This window comes from Entelurus aequoreus, linkage group LG02 (assembly GCF_033978785.1).
Source record: "Entelurus aequoreus isolate RoL-2023_Sb linkage group LG02, RoL_Eaeq_v1.1, whole genome shotgun sequence".
Taxonomy (NCBI): Eukaryota; Metazoa; Chordata; class Actinopteri; order Syngnathiformes; family Syngnathidae; genus Entelurus; species Entelurus aequoreus.
This window is the reverse complement of record NC_084732.1, coordinates 21,338,263-21,357,627: the sequence shown is the minus strand read 5'-3', so window position 1 is coordinate 21,357,627 and position 19,365 is coordinate 21,338,263. Positions and strand designations below refer to the sequence as shown.

At 37.4% G+C, this 19,365-nt stretch overlaps 1 protein-coding gene across 1 annotated transcript in view; it reads right to left on the bottom strand.

Annotated features, from left to right (window-relative positions):
• The window catches only part of fto (FTO alpha-ketoglutarate dependent dioxygenase), a 378,930-nt gene extending 361,854 nt beyond the window's left edge, over positions 1–17,076 (bottom strand). Inside the window, exon 1 of the mRNA XM_062023825.1 lies at positions 16,745–17,076. Coding sequence (XP_061879809.1) covers positions 16,745–16,786 — 42 coding nt within the window. The 5' untranslated portion in view covers positions 16,787–17,076. The remainder of the gene's footprint in view (positions 1–16,744) is intronic.
• Positions 17,077–19,365: the final 2,289 nt, after the last annotated feature.

Sequence of the window (19,365 nt, the reverse complement as noted above, 5' to 3'; positions counted from 1 at the left end):
CAAAACATCAATGGCATGGAAACAGGAGTTCAGAGAATCAGATAGGAATTCTGGTTTTATATATTGCTGTAAATCTATCGCCACTTCATATGCCAAAAACCCTTACAAGTAGTTTCTATTTAAGACTTTAGCCTGATCACAGACCCTCTTTAAGCACATATGGAAGGGGGTGGCAAACCATCTTCACAAGACAATGCAGACGTGCCATTAAAAGCTGATATCTCTCCAGATGCAAACCAAATGTAGACATCAAGAACCTTTGAAATGTCACCCATCTAACATAGATGAACAAAAAAGGGGGTAGTAGTAAACGAGAGAACAATCTAGAGAAGCTATTTCTGCCCTTTTATGGTTGATAACAGGAAGTCAGTCATCGTCGGCGACTCATCTCACACCTCATAAACGGTAACTTAGTGGCTCGTTTTATTCTCGGGAATTGTCTCACGTATTTCTAAAATGTCACAACGATCCCCGCTCCTGTTACTGCTCCCCTAAAAGCTGATTTACGACAAATTACTATGACCCGACAAAAGATATGACAACCTTACACCAAACGACAAAATGTCTTTCTGGTTTTAGTGCGACGGCGGCCGAATTAGATTCGATAGGCTTGACTAATCAAGCTGATCTGTTAAGTTCTCTGTCGCGTGGATCAAACTAGGTAGGACAAGGTAAAGACATGCTGAAGAAAACCTGAGCAGCAGACTAATCAACGCTCACAGAGCAGATCAATGAAAGACCCGAGGGCTCCGGCCTGCACTATATTACACACCAAAACTTCATATTCATTCATTGATTTTGTTTTTCAGAATAGTATATCATTGAAGTCCAAAGGGAGTGGGAAAAATAGAGGCTGGGAGGTGGGTGGTGGGGGTTTTTTTAGGTCAACCCTCGTGTGGAAGGAGGTTTGCGCAATATTGATGGCTGGTGCTGAAAGAAATGACTGAATATTTGGATCAATAGCTCAGCTCCCCTGGCCAGGCACGGGTTGTTGCAGATGGAAAAATATAAATACATCTTTATGGCTTGTGGAGTGGCTCCAGCCAGCAAGGCTAAATGCCCCCCTTAAGGTAAACTATTTGATTAGCCAGGGCCAAAGGTGAGTCGGAGGGCTCTGCTGATGTGAGGATGCCATGCGTGCTAATGCACACAGGGGCCCTGTAAAGGAGGCAAGGATATGACAGGTCATGGGCCCTGGGCTTCTGACCTGACCTTCCTTTTTATTTGTAACTATGATGGACACAGGCTGCGCCATTTGCGACCTTGTTGGCATCATAAATACCCTCAAAATCGTACACAATCTTCAATTTAAACATAAAAAACTTGATGTAGTTAGACTCAGCAGAGAATCAGAAGCCGTTCTTACACTTGTCAGGTTTGGTTCGGTTTAAATGTTATTACTGTTATTGACTGGGGATAAGTCCTGGGTGCAGACTAGCTAGGATAGATAGGCTATATACTGTACTACATGCGGCCATTAGTTCTTTGGTCAAGTTTGAACATTACTGCACTACACAAGCAGATCAAGACTGTTTCAGTCTTGTTTCAGCCAAAGGAAGAATTGTGTGGTCATTCCGCTTGTTTATATGGTCAAGCATAGACGCCATCATTTCAAACTTGATGCTTACTTCAATCAAATGGCTCAAGACCGCTTGAGTCCTGTTTTAGTCACAGAAACTAGAGTTAAGTCTGTATCTCTGCATGCCACGTTTGGTGTAATTTGTTTTAAAGAAGAACCGCACTTTTTAATTTTATTTTGCCTATTGCTCACATTCATTATGAAAGACATGATGACTGATGTTTTTTTTTTTTAATGCAACTCATAAATAAGTCTCTTTACAGCGGTGCCAATAGGAGGTCCTCTATTCCGCCCATAAACCCCAATAAAAAACATCCAAAAAGCGCCAATAATACTCAATTTACATATTGTGGCTCAAATATCAACCAAGTATTGGCGATATTATTATTAAAACCGCTAACGCAGACAAACTATAGCGGCTTTGATCACGAGCTTGTGTGCCAATGTTGACATGATCGACTGATCAGCTGCTTCCTCGTCAAACTTTATTGTAGAGCATAAATCTTGCCTCTCCCCTGGATAATAGAAAAACGAAGACGTATTCCGACAAGTTGGTACACTTTTTACAGCCAATTTATAACCAGAAATGGCGAAAACAACACCAAAATACGCTAGGTTCAACCCCCCCTTTTCTTCGCTAGGATAGTCAATCTTTATCTAAACGGGTATATACGAACATCCTAGCAGTCGGCATCCTAATGACAGCCGACCTTGTACAGTAAGTGATGTTTTATTATGTTTGTTGGCTTTCATTAAGTCTGCATTGAGTAATAATCAATGATGTAATGGGTAAAAAAGCAAACGTGATGCGTTTTTGAAATTAATCCGCTGTGTAAGCTTAATATTAGCAAAATGTAAATATTATGTGTTATTATAAATGTGCCCGTTACTACATTACACATATGCTTACAGAATGTTTGGATGTTTTTTAAAGGCGTTATAGGCAGAATAGAGCAGCTCCCAAGCGGAATTTTGATCGCTTTATTTACTATTTAGAATGCATTAAAAAATACATCTATCGTCATGTCTTTTATAATGATTGTGGACGATAGGCAAAATTAAAAAAAAAAGTGTAGATCCCCTTTAAGTGTCAACGTTATAATCTGAATTCATTGTGCACACAAAACACATAGGACGAGTCTCAGTGTGCTTGCTTGAATCCCATTGTTGTTCGCTTCTGAGAAGCCTGTGTTATGACTCTGATACTACAGTATGTCTAAATGCCAATGATGAAGGGACAACTTGGGTCGAATGAAAAAAAGACCAGTGAGCGCGACGCAAACAGGACCAAAAGTGCGCACCATGTATCTTTGGTCCCAAAGTACAAGTGTGCACACTGTCTGGGTCTAAAAAAAAAAAACTTCAGGAAGTTATAGATGTAAAGCACTTTGTAATCAACCCAGACCAAAGCTCTGTTGCAAAGCATCCACCCATCCTTTATTTACAGCACAATTACTGAGAACAACACCCAGCCTGCTCCGCAGTAGCCAATGGGGCCATAAACAGGGGAGAAACCACATCATTGCCTACTCCTTAATTAAATGAAAGCTGGTAAGTTCATTTGCCAGCCTTTTTTTTTTTGGACATTGAACTGGCCAGCCCACCACTGAAGACCTCCCAGACACCATCCCTGCTTGGCCCTAAATCAAGACTGGATAAATGGCCCGGTGGGTCCCCAGCTGGACTCCCAGCCGCAAGGCTAGAGCAGGGCACGTGGCGGATCGACACCTTGCTGGCGATAAGTAATTCAGTGGAGGATTAGCAGCATGATAGCCTGATCAATACTGTGTGCTCAGGCCATTAGGAATGCAGTGAGGAAATGACCCCCTCCGGTAATAAAGTAGGGCATCAAGGTTCTCCTTCATTTTCCAGCTCCATTAGTGTAATGGTATCATTATCTGCCACAGCCGTATTTTTCGGAGGCCAAGCTTCTCCACAGCTCAACCTGCAGGGGTCTGATGAAGCCTTGTGAGCCCCCATGCCGACCAGGTCCCCCTTTGCTATTCAACACAAAGCCAGGGTGTAAATCTAGCGCAGTTGGAAGCGTATGTGTTACCCTGTTTTATGTCACCATCAAACACTATTTCTCCATTACTGGCTCATTAATAGAGCAAGCCAGCGTGGGTTAAGATGGAAAGGGGGGAAAAAGATGGCGGGCAGAGAGCAAAAGATGCTGAATGTGCCGAATCGGACGCCCCGTCCTCCGCTTGCTAAAACACCAGGTCCGACATGACAGGACGTCAGCATTAGTCGCCGTAAATCGTTGGTGTTACACTAATTCACCGGCAGGCGAGAATTGATTAACCGTGTCAGGACGTGCAGCCACATAATCAGCTTTTACCTCGCCAGTTGTTAATTTAACAGAAGTGCACAGGGAAGCACAAACCTTTTTAATGAGTGTTTGGGAGTTGAACAAAAAAAAAAAAAAGGTGGAAAAAAGCCTGAACTGCTTTCCGCAACAAGGAGAGAACCAATGAGGCTGAGCTAAGCAGGGAGCCGCACTGAGGACCGGCCCTCCAAAACATCTGGTGACCCTGTGCGATCATTACTTAGCCTGCTGCTCACACACTTCCTGTTTTGACGCTGCACATTATGCGTGTCATCGAGGGTCCTGAATGGCGAACTTGCATCGAAAAAAAAACTAATGTTAGAACATCGGGTTAAAGGACAAGGTCAGCCCTCTTTATTGTGTGACGGTAATGATAATAATAAGCAATGAGATGCTTGGAATCCTCTATAACGTGTTACTAAGCCAGTAATGTGTGGTCATTTTAAATCAATAGTCAATAAAACTATTTGTCACATGTACCATAAACAACATATATTAGAACCTCAAATGTATAAGATGAGGCTAAAAGACTTCAAAGACGAACTGAACAGTCCAGTTGCAATCGATTAAGTATGATTACAATAAGTACAGTCATTTCTGTGACTACAATGTAAAATTTTGTACGATAAAGTGTGAAATTGTATGACATTTTATGTACCATTGACACAATAACAAAAGTTTGGAAAAACAGGCAAAGAAAATGCCAAACATTTGGCAAGACTTTTTAGGTGCTTAGGTGATACAATCCATTGTGGCATTTTTAACTGCTACATTTTGTGCCACTTAAGTGGCATATTTGTGCTAAACATTTTGGGTTGGATACAGGCTTACTCTGGGTTATTCCTTACTGGTCATTTTGATGCTGATACCCGTACCTAAAATTGTTAAGATCCTTGAATGATTCAATTTTTAATCATAATTATAATGGAAACACATGATGGTGTTGGGCCAATACCAATAAATATTCAAGTGATTTCCGTATTCCCTTTTATTATGTACATTTTGAGCTAAATCTAGGCAATAGCGCAAAAATATTTAAACATAAGCAACAACTTCTATTGGCTCTTTTGATTTTTACACTAAATTTGTAAATGGTTACAAAAACGACCAAAGAAAATAAGACTTTGCAATAATAAAAAAACAGATCTAATCACTGTAATATTGACATATATACCAGGGATGTGAGCACCTTTTGAGTAAAAGAAAAGAAAAAAAGTGTATCAGCACAAAGTGCTGCAATGTGAACCCCGAAAGAAAATTTTGAAAACCAAGACTACATTTCCTGCAATTGGATGCATTTCTACGTGATATTTTGATTTTAGATTTATTCTCATCTACCAACCTCTTTTGGCTGTCTTTATGACACTTGCATGTCCCATGTGATGTAATTTTTTGTAGATAATTTACTAACATTACAATCATTGAAAATGTAATATAAAAGTCCGTAACATGCTTGCAAAGAACTTAGAAAACGTTTCCCATTTGGCAACTATATTCTGTAGCCACGCTTACTCGGGTAATATACATCCTGTGTAGTGACCTCTTTTGACAATCCGTCACATCAAAAATATACCTTCTTGCTGGCTACTAATATATACTCTAAAACTACAACTGGTTCGGAACTAACTATTTTCAAATCGTAATCATCCAAACATGATTAGCTGCTAGGTAGACATCAGACACCTGCTAGATGATTAGCTAAGTAGCGAGCTTGTTTCGGTGCTCCTGATAGTCTCCCTGTCCTGCAACTAAGTTTGGGGTTTAGGCAAGAGGAACAGCGAGTACCTGCAGCGAGCGTTAAAAAAAAACTTTATTCAGACCGTATTTCTATTGATATTTCATTTAAAAAACACAGAAGTGATATTTTGACCCTAAAATTAACATTTAAAAACACTGACATTTTACATGCCTGATATACTGAAACTACTTTGTATTGTTGATGACGATATTTGTATCGATCGCCCCTGTTTACGATCAACAGATCTAGCTTAGCGATTGGCATGGCTTCTTGTATCCTACACCGGTGTGAAGTGAAGTATATTTAGCTATTCCTGGTCCTCCAGTGATAATGAGACTTGCAATAAACAGTTTATTTGCCGCCATGGAAGCGAGGATTAGTGACTGTCAATGAGGAGGGACGTTAGCTGCTAGCTCACTAGAGAGGACTGTACATTACGTTAAGGACGCGGTCGTTAGAATGTGTCATTCAAATGCATTATCACGATATGACTATAGTATTAAAAACTATTGTCGGCTGAATATATATAATTCATATCGTATATTGTTTATATCGAGCAACCCTAATACACAATGGATGTATATATGTGTAAGAATGAGACAATTTTAAAAATGGGTTTCGTAAGAGAATCTAGTCGACCGCCAAACAGTGTTTCCTCGCCATTCCACAGTTCACTTACTGGGCATTGCGGATTTTGAAGTACCAATGACTACATCGAGATTTGATGAGCATAGGAAGTGTGTATAAAAGCTGTGTGGAGTGTTTCTAGGGCTTAAAAAGGCCTTGAATGCATATGAGTTGACTTTATTTCTAACATGCATATAATTACAACATGATACATCACAATTTCAAGTTTCTCTTTACAGCATGTTCGAAAAGGAGTAGGAAGAAAGATCTTATTTAATCCTAACCCTATTCCTTTACATAGCAGTTGCTAACACTTTTGTTCACTTCCTGTTCTAATTTTACTCACTATATACTCCATAAGTAGTCAAATTAAAAAATAAATAAATAATTAATAATTAGTGAAGTAAGTTGTATTTCATATGCGAGATAAATAAGATTATCAAGGAATTCAGAATGTTTATCTTGGTTCTTCTTCTATGTACTTTGTAAACACTGAGTTTGAACAGTTCCTTGAATTGGATCATATTAGTACGTTGTTTGATTTCTTTGCTTAATCCATTCCATAATTTAATTCCACATACTGATATACTAACGGTTTTAAGTGTTGTACATGCATACAAATGTTTTAAATTACATTTTTCTCTAAAGGTTATATTTCTTCTATTTTGTTGAGAAAAATTGTTGTGCTCTTGGTTAACAAATTATAATTTGCTTTGTGCATAATTTTAGCTGTTTGCAAATTCACTGTGCTGTGGGATTTAAATAGTTTTGATTCAATAAATAAAGGGTTTGAATGATCTGTATATCAATATGTATTATTCTAACTAATCTTTTTTGTAAAACGGTCAATGAATGAAGTGTACTTCCCCATATTTCTGCACAATAACTTGGATATGGTAACACTTGCGCGAGTTCTCTAACTCACAATGACAACAAGACCATTATATTTGATCACATCTCACGCCACGACAACCATAATATTAATAAAAATCATAAACTAGATAGTGTCCCTACTTTGCAGAAATTCACGGAATGATAATCGAGGAAACAGTGTATAGTATAATATTAAAAATTATAGCGAAAGCTAAGGCTAGCAAACAGTTAAATGGGCTGTTTTAATCAACTCAATTACCGTACATGTTTCAAAGCCAAAAAAATATAACAAGAAAACCACAAACTAGCTTAAGTTTCCTTTACCTTTTCATACGGTAATTTTTTCATTAAATTTCTACATTTTTTTGCAATTATTAACTATAATGAATAAAAATTGCTATCACTCGCCACTGAGCTTGTGCATACAAAATTAGTCTTGGAGAAGAAACTAACAATTTGCAGTCATGTTGTTGCCACGATAGGCTACACATTCAATGATAGCCAACGCTAGTAGCTAAACTTAACCAAATCATTAGCTGACCACACACAAAACTAGTGCGCGTTTGTGTGTGCTTATTACTTAGAGGGAAGTTTACGTCATTACGTGCCAAATGCCATAAGCGGGTGGAATACAATGCTAACAATACTTTGGAAAGTTAGCACCCTCTAAGCAGCTGTGTACAGGTTGCAAACAACTCCTTTAACAATCTCTTGACAACAGCAAACAAGACAATGTACATCATTCATAGTAGTCTTCAGGAATATTAAATGCGTCAATTTCTAGCTATATTCCGATCCCTCCAGGACAAATGTTTGTGTGTCCAAAACACATGCTCAGGTTAATTTTTGGTTTCATTGGACGTCACCCAAACAACTCTGACCGCGAGGAGGACATAAGGACATGAGCAGAGGGACCATCGAGAGAGATAACACGCCGGACCTAGTAGGACACGGCCTTCTCTGCAGCCCTGGTATTGCTACTGGTCGTACTTACTCCATTTGTACAATAATTAGTTCATCTTAAATTCCAGTCTCCTCACCTTATTCAGACAAGCCATTAGTACTAAAGAACCTGTGAGGACTTCGACCTTTAAAAGGAAAGATCCGAAAAATGGGTATAAAAAAAAAAAATGGTGATGACGTCTGGGACGCATTTTGTTAGTCTTTAACTCCATATTGATATTGAGTGCAGTCAGACTCTACTTGGCTTATCTGTAAGCATTTTTAAATTAAAAAATGAAAACGTAGACAGGATGTCTGGTCTGACTGGGGGATTTTCAAGGATTGTGTGTCCATTCTCTAACTCACAATGACAACAAGACCATAATATTTCATCACTTTCCACGCCACAACAACCACAGTTATTGAAGAATGTCATCATTTAACAACTACTGATAGCATAAAGGAGCAGGCAGATTCCCTTGTTGTCTCTCTGTCATACAGTCATTTTAGGGCTGTTTCAACTATAAAAGCAGGAAGTGAAGCCAGAAGGTCTGCACGGGGGCCAGCTGGAACCAGTTCTCGCTGATTCTGAATGACCCATCTCAGCTCATCTGGCCGCCATGGTTTCGGTCGCAGACAGGAGGACGCGCGTCCTACCATAGTTTGTCCAACATGATCCGAACACATGTGGCGGAGTTGATTCCAAGTCAAGAGGAGATAAGAGGCAAGACGTTGCGCGGAATTTGACTTTTTACTGTAGTCTTCTTCAAACCACAGGCTTCACTGCTTGTTAAATACACAGCCAAGCACACACACTACCACAGTCCGTCCTAAACGGTTATTAAAACTGCAGCCATACCCTGCCATAACTGCAGACTAAGGCTACACGATTATGGCCAAAATTATAATCACGATTATTTTTTATCAATATTGAAATCACGATTATTTACTGTCATGTAAAATATATTGTATTGCACTTTCTATTTCAAACAAACAGTATGTGAACGTGGCTTTAGTTTTAAAAATAAAACGTAAAATTAAAATAATTCATCAATAATAAAATAAAATGACAGACCCACGCTCACATTGGACCGCCGAAGAAGAATGTGTGCAGAGCTTAGAAGTATATCAAGAATAAAGAAACATGTTCAAATGTTAATGGCTCAGACATCAGGTTTTTTTTCAGGTTTTAGTTGCATACTGCTTGTACATATATACATATATATATATTGTATATATGTGCGTAAATTGAGGGTTTATTGTGGTGGTATGGGTCGTCATGCTTAGAAACAGGCAAACAGGAATGAAGAAACGGATCCTGTGTTTACTCCCTTTTATATGGTTTACTCTCGTCTTTGTTGCCGGCCTCATCACCATGACAATCCCAACTACCGCAACACTCGCTGAACCAACACAGCTGATAATTATGACGTACGAATACAGGCTACCAAATAAGAAACAATATATTAAATATATGCACTAAATGTAACACCCGAACATATCCCAGCTTTAGATCTGTATATACTGTATGTATTATGTTGTTGTTTTTTAAATAATAAAGTAACGTTTCAGACGCCATAAACTTGCATTTCTCATTACTGTAATATTTGTTTAGTTATTTAGATGGTCCTAAATAGCTAAACAAACAAAACCAAAAATGGACTCAATATCTGTTAACAAAAATTGCACTTCAATAAATATCTTGAGGTGCAGTTTTTCCACTGTTGAAAACACTAGGTCGGGGGGTTTGTTTTGTTGCCATCACTTTCCAACAAATTCGACATACTGGCTTATTCCGCTCTATTGATGGGCTCATCAATCAATCAATCAAACTTTATTCATAAAGCTGTTTTCATACGTAAAAGAAATGTAACACAAAGTGCTTTACGGACTAAAAAACAATACTCCCATGACCTACATCCTCCATCATCGCACACACACATGAACAAATGATTGCATAGCTGAGTACAGAGGAGCCAGGTGAGTAAACACTATCACAGGAGCCCTCTACACCAGGATATCACCAGACCACAGCCACCAGGACACTGACAAAAAGCGTCCGTACAGCCATGGTCTATAACCTCTGATGCAGAGGGCTCCCTCTGAGGAACGCTGGAAAGTAAAAATAATAAAACAGGTAAAATAGTAAGAAACATGACTAGAAATAAAGGATAAAATATTAGTAAAACATATGAAGATGAAAAATAAATATACAGTAAATATATAATAGAACTGAGTAAAATCTTGCATAACTGATAAGATAAAAAGTAAGAGTGAACCTTTTGCACCCTATTTGAAAAGTGAGAGAGGCAGAAAAACTTCCCAAATTTTCCAAACATACTTGTGGCGGTGGGAGGCGTGGCTAGGGCGGCGTCAATATAACATCATCATATAATTTGCATAATCAGTGATGATGCATATATTTTCCTTAAAAAAGGCATACAAATGTTATACATATATTCAGCAACAACTCTGTGTTATTAGTAATATATATGTCCCTTTCGGGGTCACGGGGGGTGCTGGAGCCTATCTCAGCTGCATTCGGGCAGAAGGTAGGGTACACCCTGGACAAGTCGCCACCTCATCGCAGGGCCAACACAGATAGACAGACAACATTCACACTCACATTCACACACTAGGGCCAATTTACTGTTGCCAATCAACAGTCTTATTTTTTTACTAGAACATAACACAGGCTGGCTACACTTTGTACAGCCCCGGTTTATTGACAAAGTATTCTGCCCTCCTTAAAAGTAGGAATTTAGTTTGCCAAATATGTTAAGTCTTTTTAATTAGAGATTAAAAAACAACAACTTGAGGTTTTTAAATGATAGCCTACACCGCTGTTAAGATAAGATAAAACTTTCATGAATTTAATCAATCAGTGGTACTTTGACTTTAATTAAAAATACACCGCAACGGTAAAATCTCTTTTTCTGATTCTTTGTTTAGCAAGCTTTCAAAAGACAACAACCTTTTTAAAATGGGGTAAATAGTAGGAAAGTTATATTTTTAACAAAAAGGTCACGTCTTAAAATCATAAGCCCCGTTGACTTTGTATTGAAGAAGTTGACCAGAAATTTGTGTACTTAAACCAGTTTTAAAATTCCACAAATTTCTTAATATTTTTCACAAGAAAATTATTATTTTATCAACCTGTCTGATAAAACTGGTTTCATTAAAAAAAATCTATTAATTTAAAAATTTTAAACAGTACCCTACAACAGTGATTCTCAAACTGTGGTAAGCGTACCTCTGTCAAAAAATCACTTGATTAAAGTACAGTATTTTATTTTCCTATATTCAAACAGTGTTACTGTTCAAACCGTGTGTAATGTTACAGTGGCCAAAAATATTAAATGTACTTTTTTAAATAAAACTTCCATCTTGTTTTAAATGGATAATTAGGCCTACTACGCTACTGTATTTTAATGTTGGTCATTATGAGGGTACTTGGAGAGCCAAGTGTTTTCTGAGGTGAATAAAGTTTGTGGACCACAGTTGGGGAGTCCAAATATTACACAAACCTGTACAGTACTATAACAGGGTCTCTACAGGTTTCAACAAGCCAAATGTAAGACTTTAAGACTTTTTTAAGACCATAATGAATACAATTTAAGACCCATTTCACATCGATACAGGCAAAAAAGTACAAAAGACTTGAAGTTCAATTGGAGGCCCGGAATTACTTGCAAAGTATATGAATGTATTCGTAGCTCTTTCACATTGGAATACAAAACGCTTAACCGAACTAAAAACACCAGAAACCTCTCTGTTGTGAACCAAGATTTGTTTGGAAGTCAGAATAAAACAATTGCCAAACTATAACTTCTGACCAGGCATCACAGTTAGTTCCTCTGTGTAGCGTCCTTAAAAATCAAAACATTTCAAAGCGAGACTGAAGTTTATGCATGTTTTAAATAAAAGTAACGTCAATAGATTTTTAAAACCTTTCAAAACCGTATTTTGGACCTTTAATGCGATTTTAGGAGAATTTTAGACATTTTAAGGCCTTAAATTCAAATTATTGGATTTAAATATACTGTATTGTTGACCTCTGAGTACAAAAAAAGAATGTTACATTTGCTCGTGAGCTACAACCATTGTGGTTAATGTTTACTTTCAACATGTTCCTCATTCTCCAGCTTAGTCAGTGTTGGTGTTATTGCACTTTTTGTGACTTTACGCATTGAAATCAGAAAGGACACGCAATTGCGGAAGCCCACGTCCCTTAGGACGCAGAATTAATTGTAATTTTTTACCGACCAGTTTTCTTGTTTTATCGATTATCGCTTTCCGCCGGTGTTTTGTTTTGTTTATATTTGCCGGGTCAAATTTCCGTCCCCGTTTATTGCGTTTTTATTGGTCATAAATGTTGATTCGCCGAAAGTTTTATCAATGACAAATACTGGCTCAGTTTGCACTCGGACAACTTTACCGCGAGTGGCTGTCAAAAGAAAGACTTCATGGTAAACACTAAAGTGAGTGTTTTTAACTTCCTCCTGTGCCATCTTTCCAGTAAATGAGTTGTTTTAGTCTTTGTGAGTCCATGGAAACTTCACGTTCATCTGCCGCTGCATCGACATCGTTCGAGGATGGACACAAGCTAGCTGTTAGTTTCAAGCTAACCAGCACCCGACCAGACTGCTTCGCCCCAAAAACATACTTTGCAGGTCAACAAACGGGGCGAATGTGCTCCTTTTAAAGCGTTAATGTGCGAGGAGTGTTCAAAAGGAGTCTCTTGCAGAAGTGGCTGACAAGTTAGCAAGTGTGGCTCGTATCGCTGACAGTGACGTCATCGCCGTCATTGTTTACTGAAGTAGAGATGCTGACTGTGCGTTATGATAAACGCGCATGCGTCGCCAGGCTGTGCTTTTAATCAATAGACTTATCAGATTTAATTTTTTATTATCTATAGCAGGGTTTTTAAAGTGTGGTCCAGAGGCCATTGGTGGCCCGCAGTTAATGTTTTAAAGGCCCACGGCACATTCTAAAAATACTACTAAAATAAACAAAAATATAACAAAAGTGGAATAAAAAAGCTTGCAGGTGAAATGTAATTTAGAAAAAGTTGCAATGTTGACTAATAAAACAAAGCTGTTTTTTCTTTTTTCTTTAAAACCGTCATTGCTCAAAACATAATATTTAATCAAAATCAATGTTTTTATGAATTATTGACTTATCCAAGGCTCTGATTACTTCACATCAAATATTCCACTTTGAAAAATATTTTTTGTGGAAGATTTTGCATATTTTGTGTGTTTGCCATAAAAAAAACAGTTTTCTTCGACAAAAAGGGCAGAAAACAAACTAAAAAACTTAGAATTGAGCGATAGAGCTGAAGTTGATGGAGACTCTAGAGATTTAAGCGTTAATGTATGTATGCCCTGGCACACCATTATCATCATTTCATGACCGAAGCAAAAAACTTTTTACACTTTTATACTGAAATAAATGCACCTACAACTTATTAAATACAAGTATAGAAAAAACTAACAGTAAAGTTTAGATCCATGAAGGAAAGCAAAAAGTGAATGAATGTTTATAACTGAATAAATGTACATATGCACACAAATTTGCTCTCTTTTGTACTATTTTTTTAAATGAATTAAGTAACCGTTTATGACAACCTTTTAGTCACTCTGCAGAAAAGGCCATTAGGATTGTGTCCAATGTTCACTACAGACATCATTCAAATCCACTATTCATGGAGTTAAAGCAACTTAAACTGCACGATGTGATCAACTTTAAAACTGCTCAAATTATGTTTAGGGCATCCCAAAACTCTCTACCATCCAATATACAGAACCTTTTCCATGATATAGATGCTCACCATAGTTACAGTCTAAGAGGAAACAACAAATTATATTTGCCTGAATTTAGAACAACTTTAAAATCAATGTGCATTTCAGTGCGTGGAGTCACTCTGTGGAACAACTTAGGGGACGAGTTAAAAACGTGTTCTAACATGATTCAATTTAAAATTCTGTTTAAAAAAGAAGTACGAGGAGGAAAGAGAGTGATGCCCTCAGCACAGAGTGATGGGAGAGAGGTGTATGGTCAGAGTGTTTGTGTGTTTTGTCTTGTATTGTATTGTCATACTAACAGTGGTACTATTATATTGTTAGTGTACATTAGTTTTTCCCGTTTTTGTTTGTATGGTATTGTTCTTGTATTATATTGTTTATGTTAAATGTGGAATGAGTGAGAGGGGTTGGGATATTATAAGCATCTGCTTCATCCAACCCCTTTTCAAGCCTTGCATAAATGTCTCTGCCAAAATGTTAAAAAAAAAAGTGTTGTACTGTGCAGGTTTGAAATAAATACTTCAATTCAATATGTCTATTAATGTGCATTGTCCCATGTACTATAACAAAGGAGTTGTAATATACAACTATTGACAATTTTATTGGTGTGTTTAGTGCAGTGGTTCTTAACCTGGGTTCGATCGAACCCTAGGGGTTCGGTGAGTCGGGCTCAGGGGTTCGGCAGAGCCTCCGCCGCAGCGGTCAAGACACACCAGACTCATGAATTGATTAACGTGGACCCCGACTTAATTAAACAAGTTGAAAAACTAATTGGGGTGTTACCATTTAGTGGTCAATTGTACAGAATATGTACTGTACCGTGCAATCTACTAATACAAGTTTCAATCAATCAAGTAAATAAAAACTTCTCCCTATCGGCGTATCTGTACTGTAAAGTTAAAATTTGAATGACAATAAAAAAGAAGTCTAAGTATTATGGATACCCCCAAACAATGTTCCCTCTAATTTTCCAACTGATTTGCAGGTGTGTAATTTGTTGTGAGTTCATGCACTGTGTTGGTTTTGTTCTTTGAACAAGGTTTTGATTGATTGAGACTTTTATTAGTAGGTTGCACAGTGAAGTACATATTCCGTACAATTGACCACTAAATGGTAACACCCGAATAAGTTTTTCAACTTGTTTAAGTCGGGGTCCACTTAAATTGATTCATGATACAGATATATACTATCATATATACTATCATCATAATACAGTCATCACACAAGATAATCACATTGAATTATTTACATTATTTACGATCAGGAGTGTGGAGGGGGGGTGGGGGGGGGGTAGTGGACAGAGAGAGAGAGAGAGAGAGAGAGAGATCAGAAGGCATAAGAAAGAATCTGCATTTGATTGTTTACATTTGATTATTAGCAATCCGGGGAGGGTGTTAGTTTAGGGTTGTAGCTGCCTGGAGGTGAACTTTTATAGCGGTTTTGAAGGAGGATAGAGATGCCCTTTCTTTTATACCTGTTGGGAGCGCATTCCACATTGATGTGGCATAGAAAGAGAATGAGTTAAGACCTTTGTTAGTTCGGAATCTGGGTTTAACGTGGTTAGTGGAGCACCCCCTGGTGTTGTGGTTATGGCGGTCATTTACGTTAAGGAAGTAGTTTGACATGTACTTCGGTATCAGGGAGGTGTAGCGGATTTTATAGACTAGGCTCAGTGCAAGTTGTTTAACTCTGTCCTCCACCTTGAGCCAGCCCACTTTAGAGAAGTGGGTAGGAGTGAGGTGGGATCTGGGGTAGAGGTCTAGAAGTAACCTGACTAGCTTGTTCTGAGATGTTTGGAGTTTAGATTTGAGGGTTTTGGAGGTGCTAGGGTACCAGGAGGTGCATGCGTAATCGAAAAAGGGTTGAACGAGAGTTCCCGCCAGAATCCTCAAGGTGCTTTTGTTGACCAGAGAGGAAATTCTGTAGAGAAATCTCGTTCGTTGGTTAACCTTTTTGATTACCTTGGTTGCCATTTTATCACAGGAAAGGTTAGCCTCTAGAATGGAACCTAGGTAGGTGACCTCATCTTTCCTGGTGATGACACTGTCACCTACTTTTATGGTAAAGTGATTGACTCTCTTAAGTTTGATGTTCAAGGTGATGTTCACGCACGGTTCATTTTGTGCACTAGTAAAAAAAACAACTAACTTTTGTCTTGAATTTGAAAAAAGAAAAAAAAAAACATTGTATTTTTCACTAAAGAAGGGTTCGGTGAATGTGCATATGAAACTGGTGGGGTTCGGTACCTCCAACAAGGTTAAGAACCACTGGTTTAGTGGGAAAGGCGAAAGTAAAGTCAGAGAAAATGCGGTAGTTTATAAATTAATTAATGTTTCTGTGCGGCCCGGTAGCAAATGCGTCACGAACCGGTACCGGTCCCCGGACCGGTGGTTGGGGACCACTAACCTAGAGTGTGTTTTAACACCATTTATCCCAGCTATACTTGACATCTGACTGGGGCTGGTGTCATATTTCCAGTAAGGATGATGATGATGGTGATGAGACTTAGGATGAGGCTTGATGCGCACGTACAGTACGTCAACTGGCTAGCGACACGTTTAAAAGGCGTGTGTTGGTAGTTGGCTGGCGATGGTGGTTGTGTTTGTGTGCAAAAAAAAAAAAAAAAAAAAAAAAAAAAAATAAGGGGAGAGAGGGGGAGAGAGGGGAAAGTGAGGAGAAAAACAAACCACAATAAAGCAAAGAAGCAAGGTGAGGTATGCGCTGGTCCCAGCGTCTCTCTAGCCTCAAACAAGCAGCCAGCAGCGTCACATTAGGAGCGTTAGACATTCATCGAGCAGACAGGCCTGAGAAACACGCCAGATAGGACGGAGATAAAACGCTATCAGTACCTTTCTTCTCTTCTCCCCCTCACTGTCACCCGATCTTTTCATGTTCCTGGACTTGTGTTGACGTTTGCAGTGCCTCCGTCCTCCAGGGCGCCGACGGTCTTTGGAGTCCGCTCTCACTTACGTGCGTGCTATTTATACACTTTAACCGACTTCCACCGACACCAATCGTCTTTGGTTATTCGTGTTGTCACCTCTTCGTCGGTGTTACATGAGCGCAGTCAGCTTTTGTGCCGTGTTGGCGAAAAAAAAAGGTTAAATATAAATTTGTGAAGACAGCGATTCCCAGAATGCACCGGGGCTCAAGGCGGAAGTAGCTTCGGCAGCCGCAGACCGGTGCGATCTAATGGACTGATTAGCAAACAAGCCTCCAGCTTGTCTGTAATCTATATGATTATACAACTGATATATATATATATATATATATATATATATATATATATATATATATATATATATATATATATATATATATATATATATATATATATATATATATATATATATATATAATTTTATTTTATTTTTTATTTTTTCATTTAATTTGTATTGACATCCAGCATCAGACATTTCTATCCATTACATCATATTTACATACATCATATGTGTTGTCTGCCCTAAATGTCAAAATAGTTTTTTTTTGTATCCCAACAAAAGAAAGAAACAGCAAGAAAACTAAATAATATTTACAGATAAATAAATTAAATAAAAAAGAAATACAACAATAATAATAATAATAATAATCAGAAATAAAATAAAATAATATACATATAGTAAATAATAAGTGAAGTGAATTATATTTTTTTTAGCACTTTTCTCTAGTGACTTAAAGCGCTTTACATAGTGAAACCCAATATCTAAGTTACATTTAAACCAGTGTGGGTGGTACTGGGACCAGGTGGGTAAAGTGTCTTGCCCAAGGATACAACGGCAGAAGCTGGGATCGAACCTGGAACCCTCAAGTTGCTGGCACGGCCACTCTACCAACTGAGCTATATCACCCCTAATAATTTAAAAACAAATATATATATAGACATCCAATTATCCATTTCTATCGCTTGTCCCGTCCGGTGTCGCGGGTGGAGCTGGAGCCTATCTCAGCTGCATATAGGGAGTAATCCTACAACTGATATTTGACACACAAAACCTTATTAATAAGAATTAAAACTATGTCACAATTCCTGTATTATCAAATATGTATAACGACTATAGTTGACATTAGAATTATTATTATTTATTTTTTTATTTTTTTTCATTTAATTTTTATTGACATCCGGCATCAGACATTCCTATCCATGACGTCATATTTACATACATCATATATTTGTTGTCTGCCCTAAATGTCAAAATATTGTTTTGTTTATATCCCAACAAAAGAAAGAAACAGCAAGAAAACGAAATAATAATATTTACAGATAAATAAATTAAATTAAGAAAGAAAAAAAAGAAAAATAATAATAATCAGAAATAAAATAAAAGAATATACATATAGTAAATAATCATTTACAAACAATCAATCAATGTTTACTTATATAGCCCTAAATCACGAGTGTCTCAAAGGGCTGCACAAGCCACAACGACATTCTCAGATCCCACATCAGGGCAAGGAAAAACTCAACCCAATGGGACAATGAGAAACCTTGGAGGGGACCTGGGCAACCAGTGCAATGGACGTCGAGTGGATCTAGCATAATATATAGACATCCATCCATCCATTTTCTACCGCTTGTCCCGTCCGGGTTCGCGGGGGGAGCTGGAGCCTATCTCAGCTGCATATAGGGAGTAATCCTACAACTGATATTTGACACACAAAACTTTATTAATAAGAATTAAAACTACGTCAAAATTCCTGTATTATCAAATATGTATAAAGGCTATAGTTGACATTAGTATTATTATTATTATTATTTTTATTTTTTTTCATTTAATTTTTATTGACATCCAGCATCAGACATTCCTATCCATTACATCATATTTACATACATCATATATTTGTTGTCTGCCCTAAATGTCAAAATATTGTTTTGTTTATATCCCAACAAAAGAAAGAAACAGCAAGAAAACAAAATACTAATATTTACAGATAAATCAATTATATAAAGAAGAAAGAAAACAATAATAATAATAATAATAATCAGAAATAAAATAAAACAATATACATATAGTAAATAATAATTTAAAAACAAATATATATAGACATGTCGGGAGTAATCCTACAACTGATATTTGACACACAAAACCTCATTAATAAGAATTAAAACTAAGTCACAATTCCTGTATTATCAAATATGTATAAAGACTATAGTTGACATTAGTATTTATTTAATTTGTAACTTAGACTTAGACAAACTTTATTGATCCACAAGGGTAATTGTTCCACACAGTAGCTCAGTTTCAAAGGATGGAAAGGATAATGCCGGTATAAAGTAGACTAAAAATATACCCCAGTAGCGATATAAAATATAACATATATGTAATATTTACACATTATATATACAGCATATAATATATATTGATATATTATACTATTATATAATATATATTATACTATAAATATATATGAGTGCATCTAAACAATCTAGAGCACACGTGTCAAACTCAAGGCACGTGGGCCAGATCTGGCA